Source organism: Barbatula barbatula, assembly GCF_947034865.1.
Source record: "Barbatula barbatula genome assembly, chromosome: 11".
NCBI lineage: Eukaryota > Metazoa > Chordata > Actinopteri > Cypriniformes > Nemacheilidae > Barbatula > Barbatula barbatula.
The window spans coordinates 20,556,202-20,577,522 of NC_136774.1; the positions used below are offsets into that span (position 1 = coordinate 20,556,202).

General features: G+C 38.5%; 1 protein-coding gene across 4 annotated transcripts in view; it reads left to right on the plus strand.

Moving 5' to 3' along the window:
- The window catches only part of dab2ipa (DAB2 interacting protein a), a 73,493-nt gene that overhangs the window by 19,226 nt on the left and 32,946 nt on the right, over window positions 1-21,321 (plus strand). For all 4 annotated transcript variants that reach the window (XM_079467303.1, XM_079467307.1, XM_079467308.1 and 1 more), the window contains 2 exons: window positions 6,613-6,719; window positions 12,517-12,635. In XM_079467303.1, the coding sequence (XP_079323429.1) occupies window positions 6,613-6,719; window positions 12,517-12,635 (226 nt within the window). The remainder of the gene's footprint in view (window positions 1-6,612; window positions 6,720-12,516; window positions 12,636-21,321) is intronic.

Below are 21,321 nucleotides of genomic sequence, written 5' to 3' on the forward strand. Positions count from 1 at the left end.
AATGTCAGTGTTTGTTGATGTTTGGCGGATCAGTGTGAATTCGCCTTTAAAGGTTTAGAAACTCAAACCATATCCATAGTAGGAAAAGTTATAGTATATATTTGTTGTTCTGTTGAACACAGAATTTATTTTAAACAATTTTGGAAAGTAAACAGTTCTGGGTCACTTTTGACAACCATTGTAATTTTTTCTCAACTGTCAGTGACATTCTACCAAATATCTTTCTTTGTGTTCAACCGAACAAAGACATTTATACCGGTTTGTAACAATTAGAGGTTGAGTAATTTATGACAGGTTTTTCATTTTAAGGAGGACCATCCCCATCTTTTAAAATATTGAATACATTTTTGTCGGGATTTGTCTGGGCTGTGTTTATCACTCTTCGTGTTTCTTTGTCACACTCAGTTACATGCGCAGCATTTCATTTGGGCTGACGTGAAGGAGTGATGGACTTTAGTTAGCCACGCCCACTTTATTTAATACCCAGTATATACAGAATAGAGAAATCGGATGCGGTTGACAGTTGATTCCATCACACTTACTAACACTTTTTAAGATGAAGTTAAACTAAATTAAATGAAGTCATATTTTTTATTAAAAAGCAATTCATTTGATTAATTTACTTTGACTCAACCTTGATTTGAACAATTAATTTGTTTTTCATTAAAGAAAACGCCCTCTGGCTGTCTAAAAATAATATAAATACACGAAAGCCAAAATATCCTTTTCATGTAAGCAGTTTATTTAGGAAAGTTGGATTGTGAGATGAAAGAACGTCTTTTGTCGAACTATATTCCAAAGTCATACTGCAGGGAAAATATCTTCACATTCCCTTCAGCTCTTGTGCTGTTTGCTGAGTTCATAAACAAGTGTTTTCCTTTTCTTCTTGTGGTGAAGTGAAGCTTCCAGAGTATATATACAGCCTCCAGGGGCCTTTCCTCTGAATACCTGCACTGATTAGAGCAAGGATTTATACAGTGTGTTTGTGTACGTCTGTGTGGGAGCAAGAGAGAGAGACCGAGTCCTCGCAATACTGAGGAAACTGCCACCTCCACTTTAGCTCAGGTTTGAACATAGCAAGACACTATTTCCTTCTACAATTTATACTGTTTTGTCCTTGATTTCTTCTCTCTGCTAAGGTAAGCATCGCTATTATCAGTGCTTAGGGTCAGGGATTTGTTTTTAAGTTGGGAAGCATTATAGTCTATGAATATGCATGACATCTCAAATAAAGAAATGAATAATTCGTTTAAAGTGAGTCTTCTGGAAATCGGGGCCTGTTCTGGCGGGAGCATTTTAACATTTTCTCTGAATTTGACACGAGCAGAAATGTTATATTGTTTTGGCAGTTTTACTTGGAAACGGCACGATGCTCGGATTTGTTAAATGTCTCGCTGTGAGTGACACTGTGAGTTTGGGCAGCTGGTGAGATTGATAAAGGCCTGCTGAGGAAGTTTCGGAGATGAAATGTTCTGTTGGGTTGGCAGAAACGAGATCACGGCCGACGTGAGAGATCTGCAGTCACGACTTTACCTGAACTCATCAGCCGAAGACCAAAGAAGTTCTGCGAGTTGACATATCCAGAACCTCCAGAGACAGATGAATTCAAGAGTTCGTATGCAGTGATTGACGCAGCATTTGCCGTCTTTTTTCGATGCTACTGTACGTACTTGCAACAGTCATTGGCATAACACTTTTCTGTGTAAAAGTCAGTATAAAGTTTAAAGTTGTGCAGTTGTTGACAGAATTTTACATTTATAATATTCTTTTTTTGCTTGTTTTTATAAACTCACTTAATTTAAATGTTTTTATTATTTTTGTTCTTGTTGAAACCTGGTTTTATTTGACAAAACCTTTGGTCACCTGAGTGGTGGATCACAGTCCTATTTATATATATTAAATAGAATATTTATGCATTTGATTCATGTTGTTCCTCACACACACACACACACACACACACACACACACAGACGGGTCTGTTGGTGCCAGACGGGCCGGTTTGAGTATTTCACAATCTGCTCAGTTACTGGGATTTTCACGCACAACCATTTCTAGGTGTGAAAAGGGAAAAACATCCAGTATGCGGCAGTCCTGTGGGCGAAAATGCCTTGTTGATGCTAGAGGTCAGAGGGGAATGGGCCGACTGATTCAAGCTGATAGAAGAGCAACTTTGACTCGTTACGACCGAGGTATGCAGCAAATCATTTGTGAAGCCACAAAATGCACAACCTTGAGCAGCAGAAGACCCCACCGGGTACCACTCATCTCCACTACATATAGGAAAAAGGCTAAAATTTGCACGAGCTCACCAAAATTGGACAGTTGAAGACTGGAAAAATGTTGCCTGGTCTGTGAGTCTCGATTTCTGTTGAGACATTCAGCTGGTAGAGTCAGAATTTGGCGTGAACAGAATGAGAACATGGATCCATCATGCCTTGTTACCACTTTGCAGGCTGGTGGTGGTGGTGTTATGGTGTGGGGGATGTTTTCTTTGCACACTTTAGGCCCCTTAGTGCCAATTGGGCATCGTTTAAATGCCATGGCCTACCTGATTATTGTTTCTGACCATGTCCATCCCTTTATGACCACCATGTACCCATCCTCTGATGGCTACTTCCAGCAGTATAATGCACCATGTCACAAAGCTCGAATCATTTCAAATTGGTTTCTTGAACATGACAATGAGTTCACTGTACTAAAATGGCCCCCACAGTACCCAGATCTCAACCCAATAGAGCATCTTTGGGATGTGGAGGAATGGGAGCTTCGTGCCCTGGATGTGCATCCCACAAATCTCCATCAACTGCAAGATGCTATCCTATCAATATGGGCCAACATTTCTAAAGAATGCTTTCAGCACCTTGTTGAATCAATGCCACGTAGAATTAAGGCAGTTCTGAAGGCAAAAGGGGGTCGAACACAGTATTAGTAGTGTTCCTAATAATCCTTTAGGTGAGTGTATATATATATATATATATATATATATGTGTGTGTGTGTGTGTGTATACTAAATGAACAACATGAATCAAATGAATAAATATTATGCAGTCGTGCTTATGTTATCTTTTTACTCCGAAAAGCATTGCTGCCAAAGAAATCAAATTACATGGTGTCCCTGGCCTTCATCTGACTGAACCGAGCGCCCTGTAAAGATTCATCGTGTCCTGCTGTGACAAGTCGAGCCAGACGTGAGAAAAGGAACATGCATTTAGATTAAGAGAAAATGAGACAGATCTGTGAGTTATTGCCCCGCTTGAATGCTAAATGAAACTGTAGAGCACTTCTTTGTAATTTTCAGGAATGACAGAGTCCTCTGTGAGATAAGATGGAGGACGACGGGACCACAGTGCAGACGTCTCGTACACGCCTCGGTCATGTATCTTGTTCAGTTTAGATTAATAGGGCCGCTAGCCCTATTTCGCATTTGTGGTGTATTGTAGGTCTCTGGTGAGTGAGTGACCCAGTAGCCTTCACAACATATGGGGTTGAATTGATTATCTTACACACGCTGTTGCTTGCTTGCTTGTTTTTATTAGTCGAGAACGTTTTCTTTTTTCATTTCGAGCAGGATGCCAGGTTTATCAAAAAATGCAAACATTCATGTTGTGATGTGCACATTGAAATACTTCAAAATATGTTGTTTTGTACATTTGAGTTGATGTAGATAGTAAATAGATTGTATTTTTTTAAAAAAATTGGCATTGTTAAAATGACATTTTTCTCTATTGCAACATTAAGCTGTTAACTTTTAGTGGTTGTTCTTTTCCAGAAAAAAATGTTTGTTGGTTAAATAATTTTCACATCACCGAGATATTTTGTTATAATTTAAATAAATCTTTATAAACTTTAATTTTATTAAACTTAAAATTTTTCTATTTAAATTTTATTTCAAATGTTATATTAAGGGTTGTATGTTAATTAAATCTCTTCTTTTTTCCCCTGATATTAATATAGTTTCTTGCACTTATCATCATTTGTTTTTACCGGACGGTAACATGAAATCATTTTGCGTTTACTAATTTTGTGTCAATGACGTCCTGTCTATTGTAAAATCTGATCTGAAATCTTGGTTCTCATAACCAAATTTGCATACAGTATGACAGATGAACAACAACAGCTGGCTTCATTACCGTAACCAGATAATGAGTCCACTGCTTGGATCTTTCTTCTCCATCTTGAAAGTACAGCGAGAACATTTCCACAGCAACACGTATGCTCGACTTCTGTTGTCTTGGCAGCATGTTTGTTCTGAACAAATATCAGCGGAGCGGTCAAGAGTTCAGACTCCACTCAAGCTTCCTCCAGCGCCTCGTGTTGTGCTCTCAATATGAAAGCGTTTTACTGTCTCGACTCTTCACAAACACTTGGCTCTGAGTGGAGGATTGTGGGAGCCGGCTCCAAATTTCTGTTTGATGGTTTTCCATTTGCCGGCATTTTAACTGTCGTGACCAAGCAGTTTAGTGATGAAATAATAGCAGCATCAATTAGCAGTTTGCGGGTTGTAATGGCATCGTGTTTATCATTCAGACCAAATGTGCTTTTAGATTTTTAAGTCATTTTTTGTGATATATGCACAGCATGGGCACTTTGGATGCATCAACAGAATGCTTTCGCATGAAGGCAAGTTGTCAAACAACTTGAAATCGAAGATGACAATGTTTCAATTCCTAATGTGTAATATCTTTGGAGGATCTGTTGACTGAAATGCAATATAATTGAACATAACTATGTCTTCAGAGATGTATAAATACAGTACCTTACATACTGAAATTTTATGTTTTCACTACCTTAGAATGAGCTATTTCTATCTACATACTGTCAAGAATGGTTTGGACAGAACCCAGATGCAGGCAGACGAAGGTATAACAAGAAACTTGTATTAAATAAAACACCCACAATGGGGAAAACCAGCACAAAGAAAACACTTTCAAAACAAACACTAGAAAACAAAGTCTCTAGAAAAGTGAAAACAATAAGTTCACAAACTGTAAACAGGAACAACAGGTAATCCAATGACGTGAGCAATGTGGCAATGTCATGACTCTGCCCAGGGAGCTAGAAAGCTCGAGACAGGAAGGACAGAGTCCTAACACATACACCACATGTCCCCTTGCATGGAATTTGGCATTTGTTTCTACAGTAGCCCTAAATGGACAAACCGCTCTAAAGAGTGCATTTCGTTAATTTGGTATCTGCTTTGACAAAGAAGCAAAAACGTGAGGACATCTTAGCTTGTTTCGAAAGACAGAGTGGAGGGGTGGAGTGAGCCATTGGTTGCAATTTTTCAACCTCACCATTAGATGCCGCTAAACTTCATACATTTAACCTTTCGATACTAAGAATGTCACATCGAAAGAAAAGCATACCAGATTGCCGCTTCAAGTGAAGATATTAGAAATGCCATCAAACATTATTTATGTTCTTTCTGTCCATATTTACAATTACTGATCTGTAAAGCTTACAGTAGACCCACATGCTTTATTAATAATGTTTTGCTTACAAACAAACTTCATTGCCCCTAACACCTGTGTGTATATCTTTGTTTACAAACATTAGATTTAGATCACAGATCATGATCTTCCCGAACATATGCATCAGTGTGTTGTGATATCAACACTATAAGCAAAAGCCTGCGTTTGACGTTTCCCTCCCATGCATTCCAATCTGTTCATCCTTTCAGCGGCAAGTGATGAAATTACTAACACACCCACACGCTCCCGCACAGACTGAATTTTCATATGTCGATGCCTCTGCAGGGTGGTTAATCATTCATCCTCCATGTTGTCAGATCACGTCTGCTTTTACTCAGGACCGGATCCGTGCCGACGACCTCTAATCTGCAGGCTGCTTGAGTAGTGATTGATTTCTCCGATGCTCTTTGTCGAAGTAAATGCACGCACACGAGAGCAAGCATGCCGGAGTTGGTTAATAAGGGGAACTGTTCGCCCCCAAACCCTGACTCAATTTGATCTTCTCTGCAAGACGGGAGGCTTTTTTTATTCAAATAACCTATTCAGGCACAAGAAAAGTGGTGGCACCAAAAATAGGGTTCTAGATCTTGTTAGCGATGCCTCTTTCAGAATGAAAAACCAGCGAAGCACAGAAACCTTTCCTGCCCTTTTTATTTTGAAATGATCCGAACGGTGCAAAGAGAGAGGCGGTGGGATGCGTTTCATAGATCTTGTCTTTCAGGTTGGCTGAGTTGACTTTCTCATTTGTTTCCCACACAAACACTTGTTCTCTCTGTCTCTCCATCAATCGGGCAGACAGAGATACAGGCGTGCAGTGAATGCCTAGCGTCTGACAGCCTGATTCAGGCAGAAATTCAACCATCTGGCTATGCATGAATAAATCGTGTGACTGACACAGTAAAGCTATTACAGAAACAGAATATCATCGAAGCCTGGGGTTGGCTTTTGGGTTTGAAGCAATGATGTTTTGCATGTTTTCAGGAAGGTCTCACTTTAGAGTTCATTTGGTTTAACCAGATTATTCAAAGAAACTTTATTCTTTAAATATGAAAGTGTAGATCTGATTTAAAAACAGCCCTGTGAACTTTAAATGTACACCAGGTGAATTTGCTAATGGTGACTCTTTCTCTCCCCTTTTTAGAGTCACATATTGACAGGGTGGGCCGGAGACGCAGCATGCCCGGCGGTACCATGGACAAAACGGTTGGCGCCATGGATGCAGATTCGTCGACTCCTTTTAAAGTCACGGTATGCATTTATGACATCACAGAAACACATAAAAAAATTCACACAGCTTGTAGTTGCAAATGAATGCCATTTCACAAGTTCTACATTCAGGGATCTAGAGCCGACCATTGTAAGTGTATGTTTATTCCATTGTAAGTGTATGTATGTTTATTCTAGTGTATTTAAAACTATAATTCTGTGTGTAGCATTTTTTATTTCTTCATCTTTCATCTCCAATGGAATCTTTTACACATTTTTTCCTTTTCTTTCTTTGTCCGTCTGAGTTTTGGCTGAAGACAAATAACATACTGTCATTTGCATTGACCTAATGCTACGGTACAGTGCTTTGAATGGTCTTCGGTATCCCTGTTCCTAAAATATGTCAGATGTTCTGTGTGAGAAAGTTGATAAACGATAAAGGATCATGCGCTATTTTTTTCTAACAAGCATCTTCAGGTTCTATTTGTTCTGGATAACTGCAATCGGGTCACACTCATAGCTTTCATTGACTCTGAGATTAGAGGCAAAGGCCACTCGAAAGCACTTGTCGGCTAACTCTCGATTGAAGTTGCACTCGGTTAATCCCAGCGGTTGTTGTTAGTCGAGTAACACAGGTGTCATCCACAGCCTGAGGAGAGACGGTAGGTTGCCGGTGTGTCCCTTCGCCACCGTGCACGTATCCCGCCTGGGGCGAGAATCACCTCTCCTAATGACTCTCTTCAAATATAAGTGAGCGCCCCGGTCAAGGCTATTTGTGACGCCCCGGGTCAGCCTTTGAGGAGTGAAGGATTACGCAGCCTGATAGAGTTCAGTTATTGGTTTACAGACCTGAACGCGCGTCTAATGCTTTGTGGTCGTGGGAGGAGATGCGATCGGTCCTGCGTGATGTAAATGAGACAGATGGGAAGGGAATCTTGCTGCGTTTAACTGAGATGTTGAAAAGCCGCGGGCGCAGCTGGCATTGCCAGTGTGTTCCTGTGCTTATCTCATGCCATCTTAAGAAGGGGTGTGCTACCCCCTCCTGTCGCTCACACTTGATATGGAGGTATGATTTCTCAAATTACTTCAGTACCGCTGTCTTCTAACTAGACACACAACCCATTTAGGAATGGTTACCATGGTGACGGAGGCTTATACGGATCATTATTATTTTTAATGAGGGGGGCTAGAACTAATGATTATTTTGACAATTGGTTTATATTAATTCGAGTTTTTATTTTTTGTTATTAATGTGTATATACAGTTTGTAGCTATATATACTATACCTGCTGAAGTTTCATGATACCAAGTAGTATCACGATGCTGTGCCTTGTTCATAATTAAAATCTACAAAATAATCAAAATGTCCTTAATACACAGATCTAGAGGATTTTATTTTACTATAGTAAACTGTATAATACTGTACACTACAATATTGTGTAGTATTAACTATAGTAATTGAATCAATTGTGCGAATACTGTAGTATACTTTAGTATTTACTATGGTAGGAGTCAAAACACTAGTGTCAAGAATTTTAGTAAAGTTTACTGTAGTAAATACTAAAGAATATTTTTCACGTGGGAACTAATTCAAATTTAAGTACTACCAATTTCATGTTTACAGCAATGTTTATAAAGAGAAATGTTAACTTAAACGGCCAGTATGTGGCGGGCGGCATTTTATTTCTGAGTCAGTAAATCATTCAACCAGTTTGTTCAAAAAGATTTTCTTGCTGTCTTGCTGTACGACTCACTGAATCATATATCATCCGAGTCGTTCAGAACACTGATTCATTTAGGAGAAAAACAGTAAAAATGCAGATGTAAGTGTTCAAATGAACGTTACGATACCTTGAGACATGCGTAAAATGTTTGGTAGCGAAATATCCCTTTATCTGAATCAGCGCAGAATGACTCCATGTTTGTAAGCACACTTGAACCTAAACGCCCAAATGGAAACCATGGGAAGGGTTCGATTCCTTGCGATCCTTAGGAACTCAGTGTTACAGATTTTCCCACAGGCCCCGGCTGTCTCGCAGAGGAAGCAGCTTCATACCGCGGACTCCTCTGTGTTATGGCTCAGGCTAGACTGTCTGGCTGCGATCTGAACCGATAATGATATTAGATGTATTTTTTCAGCAGATGCTTCAGGCTTTTAGCGCAGGCTGGAGCTGGGAGACTGCTTTGTTGTTATCCGAGCCGAGTTACACAGCATCTTTTCCGTGTCTGATAATGGAAATTATGCTTCGTGCATTCATTGAAGAATTCATGTTCTTGGCACAAAAACGTGGTTTTCAGGGTCATAACAAGGTCTTGATAGGTAGACATTTGGAAGACTTGGCATAAGGGGCCTCTTGAGTTATAGTCATCTTAAATGAAATGTCTTCCAGGAATGTTTATCTTGTCACCTTGGTACATTGGCTCGATAGGGCTGAGAACATGATGCTTTAATTCCACCGGTTGTGGCAAGATTGACTTGTTGCTTGTTGAGACACAACTGCATAAATGTTGCATGTCATAGGACCCTCGAGGGGGTTAAGCATTTATGTCTCTAAGGAGAAGATGTGTTAAAACAAAGATATGACATAAACCAAGAATTGATTTGCTCTTTTTGAGACAATGATTTTAAAAAACTATTAAGTAAAATGTTAGGAAAGACCTCCAAGAACGATCATTCTTAAGTAAGGATGCTCAAATTTAAAAGACATTTTTTATACACTTAATTGTTCAATATAATTTCAATAAATATAATATTTTTAATAACTTTTTTTCTTGGCACTGTAGAGTAGCAATGTATTATGAAATGTATTCATTACTTATGTTTTTATACATATTTTATATTATGATACTAAATATAGATAATTTATGTAATAATGTAAATAACATAATACATTTCTATAGTAAAATCATTTTAATATAATATATTATGGTAGATTAAAATATTTACTACTTACTGTATATAATATATATTTTGTATTTACTTATAATTGTATTTAAATTAGTCAGTTTTTTATTGTTTTCTTCAATTGAATGTAATATTTTTAATATATTAATAACAACTTATGAGTAGTATATATTTTTATTATAAATAATTAATGACATAAATAATACATTGTTGTTTGGTGTTTTAATCAAATTTTTTACTTTGACCTAATGTACCTATTTATTTTTTTCTTATTCTTTACTATTTATTCAGAATTTTTATTCTTAAATCTTTCCTGCTGACCCCATCACTCCTTTGTGGCCCGATGTCGTTGGACCCAAGTTTGAAAACCCATGCTCTAGGATGCCTTTAAAGGCTGTCTATGTAGGTAGCGCGCTAGAATTTGAAACAGCGTCCCAGATTTTCTCTGTCATTAGGGCTTGTGTGACTAGCAGTTCATTTAGAGCAGGTCACGACAGAGCTTAGCCTTCTGCATTCTTACACAGTTAAGTCCAGGACAAAATCAGACAGGGCTCAGATCCATGTGCATCGGCCTCAGATTGTTTCACGCCGTGTCTGGTGTTGTCAGCTCGTACAAACAGACAAGCAAACAATTAAAACTGTCAGACACAAACTGGCAGACTCGGACACAAGAGGGCAGAGAGAGGCCAAGCATAAAGATTACAGGGTAAGAGGTTGAGGAGGGGGAGATGAGAGGCAGGTGGGGAATGCAGCATCAGCACCAAAGCATTATAGGAATTCAGTCCGTGAACCCAATAGACACAAAAGAATTCAAGGACTTCATACTTTTGGCGGCTGACAGAGCTTATTAGACAAGATGGCAACAATAATGCATGTTAACCTAGTTATGGCTGGAATAGTGTGTTATTAGAGAGAAAAATCGCCACGGCAGATATTGGAAAACATAAAACAATTTTAATGCTTTCGTCCAATTCAGGCTGGATTAGCAAATAACAAGGAATTCTGAAATGTATGTACATTTATCAATACTGTCAGAATAACATTAAATGTGAAATATGATAAAATAAATACAAAATGCAAAATAAACATTTTCCCAAATGGACCCCACTATATAAGTCACTATTTATTAAATAGGTTTTGTGATGCATCCAGCATAAGGCCACACCCAAATAATATCACACTCCAACCTCAGGAGTAAGTAGATACCAGTTCTGTCCGGATCTGTTCATGCCATCACATGTGATTTTTAATGAATGAAATGTAATTTAAAAAAGATATCCAGTAATTTGAACAGGCAAAGCTTGTTTTACGAAACTGATAGTTTTTTTGGGATTTTTAGAATTGCAGAATCTTTCTGAACCCAATGATAAACATTCGTTCAAATGTACAGTAAAGCCTCTCATTTTGTTATTTCATAAGCAGCACCAGCTTTGTTTCTTGAGTAGATCTGCAGTGTCATTGATCCTGACCGCGGCTGCAGCCTTTAGATGCATGTCTGCTCTAAACAACATCATCAAACAGCTCTCTTCCTTCACCCTGACTCGCCCAATGAATAATTCTACTTGGAACGTAGACAAATGGCTATGTTATGCGGAGGATGCACCCAAAAATAGGGAGTTTTATAACATTTGGATAACTAAAAGTATGTTTGGATAAGAGGATATACAAGTCACCTGACATGCACTTTGTGTTCAGAACCTCAGAAATAAGTCTCTGTTGAATAAAGATGTTACCAACTTGCCGTACTTAGAAATTAACTTTGAAACTAATTAAATGAAAGAAACAGTTTGACACTGCTTTCTAGATGTGAACATAAGCCATTTACAAATGACTCCTAACTGAATAGTGCATTGTGGGTTTTTTTCACTTAGGTGTGAGAAGGTGAAGAAGAAGATTTTGGAACCAATTCTTTTATTGCTTTTTATTGTCTAAGTTGTAATATAACATGGATATGATAATGGCCATGATGTTTATTAATTATTGAGATGGAAGAACAGTTAAATCAATGCAAAGCTGCTCCAGATACCAGCCAGATTAAACGGCAAAGGGCAATACTTTACTTAATAATATTGCATTTTTATATATTTATTTAACATATATATTTGAGGGAAAGGAGATTGATCACAAATCCAAATTCGGAATGAGCTACGAAAAGTGCAATGTAGATAAAACAGAAACAAAGTCACATATCACAATTTATTAACATTTGTCAAATTTACACACAAAACGTGACCATTGTGACCATTTCTCCATGTCCCTGTCTGGAACTTTGTCAACTTGCTGGTTAGCCTTGTTAAAAAAAACCTTCTGAGTACTCCAGCATCCCATCGTGAAAACCAGGAGCCAAAACACAACATATGTCTGTGCCTGTTTTGGCCTTTGTGTTTGTTCCCATTGGTCTCCTAATTATTATTTGTGCCACAACAACCATTAAGTCATTTATATTCAATCAGCCCTTCATTCATGCAGGAGATCTCCATTCACCACCCGACCACCACCCCCAGTAAATGTATCTGTTGCCCTCATGCCCTTTGTCCTCTGATTTTGTCAAATATCTCCCGTCAGACAGACGTTGGTCTTTCAAGAATAATTCGGGTCCTTTTAATCTCATCCTAATGTTTACAGCCTTTCGAAAGCACCAGCTCAGCTCTTCTTCCACACAGTTGCAGTGCACCAGTATTTTCCCCCTTTTCATGCCAGCCAACAGTTTCCATGGTAACAGCGGCTTTGAGGGGAGTATCACATCAGCGGGGCTTCTTCAGCCCATCGCGACGTGAGCAGATGTGTGCGCCGCGCCAATCACACAGCTATGCGCTGCTCAACCGAACACTACGGATGAGAGGAGGGGGACCGACGATTAAAAACGCAGCCGTGTAGATTGTTTCATTAATTCGGTGTGTGTAATATCGTCCTCTGGTCTGGTTTTCTACTCAGGGCTTCTTAAGCCGCAGATTGAAGGGGTCTATTAAACGCACCAAAAGCCAACCGAAGCTCGACCGGCACAGCAGCTTCAGGAACATCCTACCGGGCTTCAAGAGCGCGGAGAATGACAGGTACAATACAGCCAACACGTAGATCTGTGCATGTGTGCTTATGTTTTGTATGTGAGCTGTCTTTTGTTTGTGTGAACATGTGAAAGCCGCTTTCAAATCGACATGTTGTGTGTAGTCGAGGTGTACAGAAATCTGTGAACTTTAGGGCATTTATGTCGATGTTAAATACTTGTGGTGCTGATGTGGGCAATGTGGGTTCGAACCCTTACCCTCATGCAAATTACTTCGACTACACCTGTACTGTTCGTCTTACATTCATATTTCGAATGAAGTTGTTCATGTGTAAAAACATCTCTACAGGGTTGCGTCTTGTTTTACAGATCACGTTTTTCCTCAAATCATTTATCAAGTTGTTCTCCGAACGTTTAGCATCTCTATTCGTCTCTGTTAGGATTGTTAAGAGTCACTTATTGCAGTGCTGAAATGTCTGAGTCATCTTTCCCACCAATGAATTGGGATCACGGAGTGAAGAAGAGAATTGGATTACTCTGAGGATAAATGGTTTGGCTGCCGTCTAATTTGCGAGAGATAGCTTGTGAAATATTCGGCCGACTTTAGTTGTTCGGGCTGTCAAGAGAAGAAATATAAGGCTCCAGGGTTCTGGGTCCATATGTTTTGTTTTGAGGGCAGCATTGAATAAATCAGGGAGCGAAATGTATATTATTGTATTCATTATTAACTTTCATGATGCTTTTAATGTGCTTTTTTAAAGAGACAGTTCACCCTAAAATGACAATTCTGTCTTCATTTACTCACCCTCGAGAAAAAAACGTCCCTTTAAGATTTTGAATCCAGAATGAATCTATGTATTTATTTCGTTTTATGTTTTGTATCATTGAAATGAGTTGGTACATTTGTATTCTGGGGTGAACTATCAACCAATCCCACACATGAATGTTTGTATAAGCATTCCCATTTCCCATAAACAATCTCAAGAGAACATTATCTGTCATTAGAATTTGTTGAGTCACTCCAAAGATTTCCTCTAAGCTCATCGCCAGCCTTGCGTCTATTGCTGTGGTGTTAGCAGAAAAATGGCCTTGGTTGTCCAGAGATTTTATGCCTCATTAGACCGGCTTATTATCCTGGGAGAGGGACCATCAACTTCATGGCACTAAGGTGTGACATACACAATGCTTTTCAAATGCAGCATCCTTCACAGTCGGTTGCGGGTCATTTCTCCTGATTGTTCAGGTTGCCTTCGCCTGAAGGTTGCCCGAGTCGAATAGTTCAGATGAGGTCTGTCAACTTACTGATATTTTACAGCATCTCTCTGGATGTTTTGGTGTTGCTAATGGTGCTGAGAATTGCAGACTTCCAGCTTAATGGGTTTTGCTTTACGGACTCTGTTCTCCACTCTCAGGTTTAGATGTCAAAAAGGCAAGACATGGGATTGAATCATTGCATTGAATTGCAGCCCATCCGCCTTCAGAAACTGTGTTGGGAACTACGATGCCCAGCATCAGAGAAGAATCTGTGGTTTCGTGCATTATGGACTCCATTACTGAGCATATTTGACCTTTTAAGCGATAACTCTGTAAAAGCTTCCATTTAGATATCTGATGTCCTTTTATGTGAAGAATAAGCTCTTAAGCATCTAACTGGCCTCTCTGAAGGGTTTATTGATAAGCTGAAACATATTAACAGGACGTGGTAAGTTGATCATTTATTATACACTAACCTAAAATGTCATAAAAATACTCGTTTGAATATGAATATATTTAAAAAAAATATGAATGATGTATTAAGTATTACTGGTAATAATGTTTGTGATGGTATTTATAGTTATTATAAATTGCCCTCATAGGGCTCGTTTACCCTAAAAAGTAAAATTCTCTAATAATTTGTTTCCCCTCATGTCATTTTATACCTGTATGATTTTCTTCATCTGCATAACACTAAACAAGATATTTTGAGGAATGCTGGTAACCAAACAACATTGGCCCCATTGACTTCCGTTGTATGAACACAAAACCTCCAAGACGTTTCTTAAAATATCTACTTATGTTTTCCACAGAAGAAAGAGTCATATACAGGTTTTAAATGACATGAAGGTAAATCAGTAATGACAGAATTGTCGGTTTTGGCAGAAATATCCCTTTAAGTCCAGATTGACGGATCAAACAGCGAAACTATAAGACACAAATATAAGACTTTAACGTGACATTCAGCTTCATAATATCCCTTTACATTGTAGTTTTTAGAAAGGACATTGGGCTTAAACTATTGATTTGTAAATTCTCCGACAGCCATTTTCTGTAGAATAACAGCAGTGAGATCTCTTCATCTGCTGTAATTGAACGAGAAATAAATTTCAATCGGGCGTTGTGATGAATAGGGCTATTAAAAGCACATGTCTTTCAGCAAAGGCCACCTCGCTGCCTAACGCTTCTGTGCATTTATTAAAGTTATTTTTGCAGAAGCATTGGTCAACGACAACTTTTCTTGTATGATTTTTTGAGCCGGATTCTCCCTTTTCTAAGAATTCATTAGAATACATTTTGTAAGGTTAAATCTAATCTTAAAAACTCCAGCAAGTTCATAATAAGTCAGTGTTAAAACCGACTCCTTACCTTAATCCAATTCACAATGATTAACCAGTCATAAAGATGGGAAAGAAAATTTGAGCCGTTTTTTGAACAAATTGCAACAAATTATCAGTTAAACGTCATTTGACTTCAACCTATGTAAAGAAAAGTTTGTAAAATGTAAAACAGTGGTGGCGATGGAGGCAAAAGTTGTGGAATGCTGCTCAACGTGTATTTAGTTTTGCAAGCATGGTGGTGCATATGTTTAACATTAGTGCTGTGTAGTTTTTATTTTTAGCAAACGAATGAGTTTTTGCTAATAGTTTTAATCAAAGATAATAATCTTGCTTGAAACACTGTACAACAGTCTAACTTTACATCTACGGTAACTGGACGAAATGAGGTTTCCTGCCTTGTCTCTTGCTTTCGGCCTTTTTGTCTTGTCCCAGTTATTCACAGGCCCGAGAGCTGTGTTACGGAGAGAATGCGTGGCTATACCTCACTCCGTTAATATCAAGAGACATGGTCGCCCAGGGCGTGCCAGTGCTGTTGTCTACACCCTACGTCACAGATTTCTGCCTCCGTTTCTCTCCTGGTGTGTTTGGGGGTGTGTTTCTGACAAAGGCCGTCATCAAAAGCTGTTATGTTGTATGATTTATTTAGTGACCTGTAAAGTGCGATGCAGATCTTCTTGTGGTCGCTATTGATGTGCGAAATCACAATGAGCGCACACCCCACATAACAGCTCACAGCAATATATCTATTGCTAGTGTAGTCATTATATTCTAGAGAGTAGATTTTAAGGAAAAAATGAATGCATTTAAAGCCAATGTAACCACAATTAACGAAAACTGCTAGTGTTGTGTGTGACAACTAGCCCCGGTCATCTTTCTACTAGCACATCCGTGGACCTCGCCTTTCATGAAGAGTCAGGCTAATCTCTTTAATAATACATGACCGGGTTGTCACTATTGATTCATATTGATCAAAGACATCCTGAAATCCACTGTCCCTTAACATGTAGTGTCCCATGAGATGGGGGGGAAGGGTTCTGCAGGGGAGTGCTGGATGATGCTGTGGTTTGGAGACGTATTGTGTGATGTGAGATCCGTGGCGCTCTGCCTGTATATTATCCCTCACAAAGAAACTACCATGGCAGAGCCGCACATTCTCGCTTCGATCAGTACGTCGGTCCTTCTTGTTCCCTCTTCGCCTTCTCTCTCTAACAATAATCCATCTATCTGTCAGGCTCTCCACCCCCTATATTTTCTTTATTGCGTTCTTCGGTCGGTATACTTCACATAAACCTGCGTCGTATTTCTGCTTTTGACCCTCGGCCAACCTCAAATATCAGCTTAGAGTATGACCTATTCAGAGCATTACTGTGATTGGTCAAGGACGGATGAGAGTGCTTTCACTGCTTATTTAAATGATGGTTATGCCTTTCCATGCAAGACGAAGGCTTTATTTTCTAAGGGACTTAATTTAAAAGCAAACTAAATCAGCTTTGTGGGTTATTTTTCTTGGTAATTCTAGGGATATTGATGCTTCGCGGTCCATGTATCGTAGCTTTAATGTTGTTATGAAACCTTTTATGTTTTCTGGTTTTCGAAGGATTATGGTTCGTGGATTGTTAATCTTACAAGTAGCATCGAATTCCAAGATTTTTATACTCACATACACATTTGAGCATCCATTTTCTCTCTTTTTAAAATCGCTTTTTGATGTTGTTCATTTGAAACCTGTCTGCCATTGGTCAGACAAACAGATGGGTTTGCCTCAAACTAATACTATTGGTCTTCTCTCCATCATTTCTTGTTCTCCTTATTCTCATTCTGTCTGTAAAAAATGACAAATGGCATCCATTTATCTTATTTGTCCTGTAAAAGATTAATGTTTTTTTCTTTGACCCGCTGGGGGTCAAAGAAACTAAATTTAATAATATCACACGGACTGCATATTTCCTCCTTCATAATATGAACCGTCTTCGTTCTTCTCTCTGAACCAACAATAAAGCAGTTCTTATTCACGCACTAGTCACCTCACGTATCTATTCTAATGGCCTTCTCACTGGTGTTTCCTCCGAATTTCTATATTATCTCCAGTTGGTTCAGAATTCTGCTGCTCTTGTTCTTTCTAGACCACCTTCTTCTGTGCGCATTCTCCAGTTCCCTTATTATTAAAGAATTTTATTGAAACACTGTTTATTGATTATTTTCCTCCTCTTGTCTTCATTTCCTTCTCATTGTAAATGCTTCCCATGGTACGTCGTATAGATCGAGCTTGCCAATGATAAACGGTGATGACAGTGTGTCGTAGGAAGGGATGTTTGACATCTTCATGGACAAGGAAGGTCACCCGTGTCTGTCCCTCAATTCTCAATCTGAGCAATCGCCGGATCTCATTGTTATGATGTGAAGTGATACTAGAGCTTAAAGGACGGAATAACCTTCTTGATAAAATAATGTTCGGCTGAATGGCTCTGAATTTTAAATCGAAGGAGTATGGCTGGAAAAAACTCAAGTACTGGTAAATGTTCAGGGGTCCAGATCTCAGATCTGTGAACTGTACATAACCACTTTATATTTTTTTGGTTTTAATAATTGTTATTTTTAGATTATTCTTTGCATGCTTTTGTCTTTTTATTATTTCTTGGTTTGTTTTTTATGTTTTTATGTTTCTAAGATTATATACATTTGTATTTACTTGCATGACACCAGAATAAGTGTATAAATATATATTATAATATATATTATATAATATAAAATATATACACATATGCACAGTTCTGAAAATCTAGCTATATAATGCATATACGTTAATGTTAGAATTATGCAATAACTTGCTAACCCTGTCAATCTTAAAGTAAATTCTGTGATTTTCTGTCAGATATACTGAACAGTATATTTCACACAATTTAAGTATTCATAATATACTGCTAGATGATCGTTTACATAATTAAAACATTTTTTAGATAAATTATAGTAAGTGATTTGAAAAAAAAAAACTTTTTGCCCAATGCATCACTTTCTATACCCTTTAGAATGAGTTTATTCAATTTTAGTGACTGACAGCATGCCAGAGATATTGTAATTAAAACATAAAGAACAACTCGCCCAACAATTTTATTTCTGTCATATTAAAAAAAAATTCCCCAAACCTGTATGGCTTTCTTTGTAACACAAAAGAAGTTAGGCAGAATGTTGATGACTGACAGCCTCAGTTTTTATTCACTTTCATTGTATGGACAAAAGGCCAGTCAACATCCTTCAGACTTCTTCTCTGGTTCTCCACAAGTTTGGAATGACATGAGGGTGAGTATATGACAAGAGTATTTCAAGTTTTGGGTGAACGTGCCTTTTAGCTTGGTTTGAATCATAATGTTCCTTTTATTTTGAAGACATTACATCGTAAAATTTGTAGTTATGTGGAATGTGATAGAAAAGAAGATGTTTAGATAAACCATTAGCAACACAGATAAACATATTTTTAATTGTTTATTGTACTACTTTTAAAACTTAAAATATTGTTCAGTGTTTATGGTTTAATAGATGGATTGAAATGAACAAACTAAAAGATGAATTAAAGTTGCAATGTTATTTTGACACTCCGAATGCTGTTATATAAGCCTAGTTAAGGGTCTTTTTTAAAGCAAATTGATTTAGTCCATCAGACATTTTATGTCCAATTCACACTCAAATCCAGGAGTACAGCAGAGATGGGAATAGTTTGAACTCAGATTCACCTAAATCTCTCTGTTCATTGTTTGGTGGATGATGTATTGCTGGATGAGACATCAGACGTCACATTAATACCAGTCATTATCGCTTTCACTAGCAGCTTGTCTGCATCTCATAGATTCTGTCCAACAGCCTGTCAACTTCTTGAATATTCCAATATATTTGATTTGATTTGATTTGATTATTTGCCAAAATAGTATTACTTCAGTTACAGAATGTCAGATATTAGATATGGCCAAAAACATCTCGGTAGATATCCTAATTCAGGTTAGTTTTTTTAGGAAGTATAATAGGTAGACCAGACATCCCCGTTTCTGGAGACAATGAAAGTTTTAGTGGACTGTCCTTGGTAATTTCCCTGTTTTTTTATCTGCATTTACGACATCCTGCAAAGTGAAATGTACTATAGTAGCATACACTTAAATAAAGTTGGGTTGTTTTCGACCCAGTGTTGGATCAAAAATAAACAATTGAATTAATGATTGGTTGTTTCAACCATACCCTTGTTTGACCCAACACTGGGGATCATTAAACACAACACAATAAAAAAATGATCACTTTACCTTTTCAAGTTTCCTTGAGAATGTAATGCTGAGAAGTTTTCTTCCGTCTGAAAATATTGTAGTTAATAGCGTTATATGCATTTTAAGTTATATACTTATCAGCCACTAAACTGTAATTACCCCGGTTTCCATTTTAAAAATCAGTTCACTTCATAGAATACACAAATGAATATCATTGAGCGCTTTCCCGCCATCGCGCTGAACCGCTCTAAGCACAGTCTGAAACGGTTACAGTTATGTTTCCACGTGAGCCTGGTTCGACACGGCACGATTACAAACTGTTCCCAGGTCGTAATTTTCGACACGGTTTTCTAACAGTGCTGAATCGTGCTAATGAATGAGTGCGGCTCATGGATCGGCACTGAGTGGAACGCTTTAGCAACGAGAACGATTCGGCGCTACAAAAAGCGCTCGTTGTCGGAGGATGGCGTCCGTTTTCCTAAATTCAGCGATTTATGGGAATTTGAATGCAGGCAAGCACTTCAGAGTTTTAGCTAACAAGCTCAAAGCACACTAAGTGTGTAACAGTGTATGGCGGATTCACTGGGGTTCATGGATCAATGACAGATCATATTATCGGATAAGCCTCTGCTATAACAACACGCAGTAATCTCTTACCCAGCACTTCTGGCCACCGCTGTTGTTTCTGTATTCTACCTACGGCACTTTAGTTTCGGCCCCCGCTTGCATGCACACAAAATTGCCATTCCCTTTCAGGGCTCAGTGCACCTCACTCTTACCGAGATGCCCGGACAGGCTCTTTGTCCTCTTTGTTGAAACTTTATTTTGCATTTAAAGCGATTCCTCATACCTTTGTGAGGTACCCTTTCATTTTCGACACTTTGTTTATCAAACAGTCCTATTGAGAGGCGAGTCGCTGTGTACACAATGTGCGCGTTTTGCGTTGTTGGCTCTCAAAACATCTTGAGCAGTCGACTTTACTTAATGGCGAGGTAATTCGTGTCGACAACTTGCAGTCTATAGAGGGAAATTACCAATGAAATTGCTCCGGTTATGAAAGCAGTCAGTCAGTCGCCGGGCACAATAGGCCATTTTTACCCTGACAGGTTGCCATGGCAACAAAGATAAATATAAGGTGGGATTCAGGAAAGCCTTGTACATGGGTTTTAATGAACACACATATACGCTAACTTCGAGTGTATGGTTAAGTTCTAAATTCTGGGGCGTCCATCAACATCCTTCATGGGTTACGGTTTGTTGTGACTATAACGAATGGAGCCCCTGACTTTGTCTTCCAACACCTCTATAATTAACAAGTGTGGCAGTTTGTATTCTTCATTGTCCTAGTGGGATGTAAGCATAGCTACTGGAAACTAGGTCAATATCATGCATCATAATTCTAGCCTGTAAGCAAGACCATGTGAAAAGGGGGGCGGTTTATGGTTGTGCGTCTGTTCAATGGTCTGTATTTTTAACTAATAGAGCCGGAAGAGAGAGGAGGAGAATATTAACTTTGCTGGGGGAAGGTATAAGAGGTTTCAGGCTGCATGTTAACCTCCAAAGTTTTCCGAAGGGAATCACTCAGTAATGAAACATCTGTCACCATTTACCCTCATGCTCAAACCTGCAATACGTATTTTTTGGAAATTATATATTATAATAAATGAATTAATTATATTCAATACTTTATTAAAGGTCCAGTGTTGAAATTTAGTGGCGAGGTTGCGAATAGCAACCAACGGCTCACTCCAGCCCTCCCTCCTCCCTTTCGAAGCATTACAGTGGCTGACAAAGAACTAAGATGTTTCCACATATTCGTTTCTTTGGTGAATAAGATAACGTATAAACGAAACACGCTCTGTAGAGCAGTTTGTCCGTTTGGGGCTACTGTAGA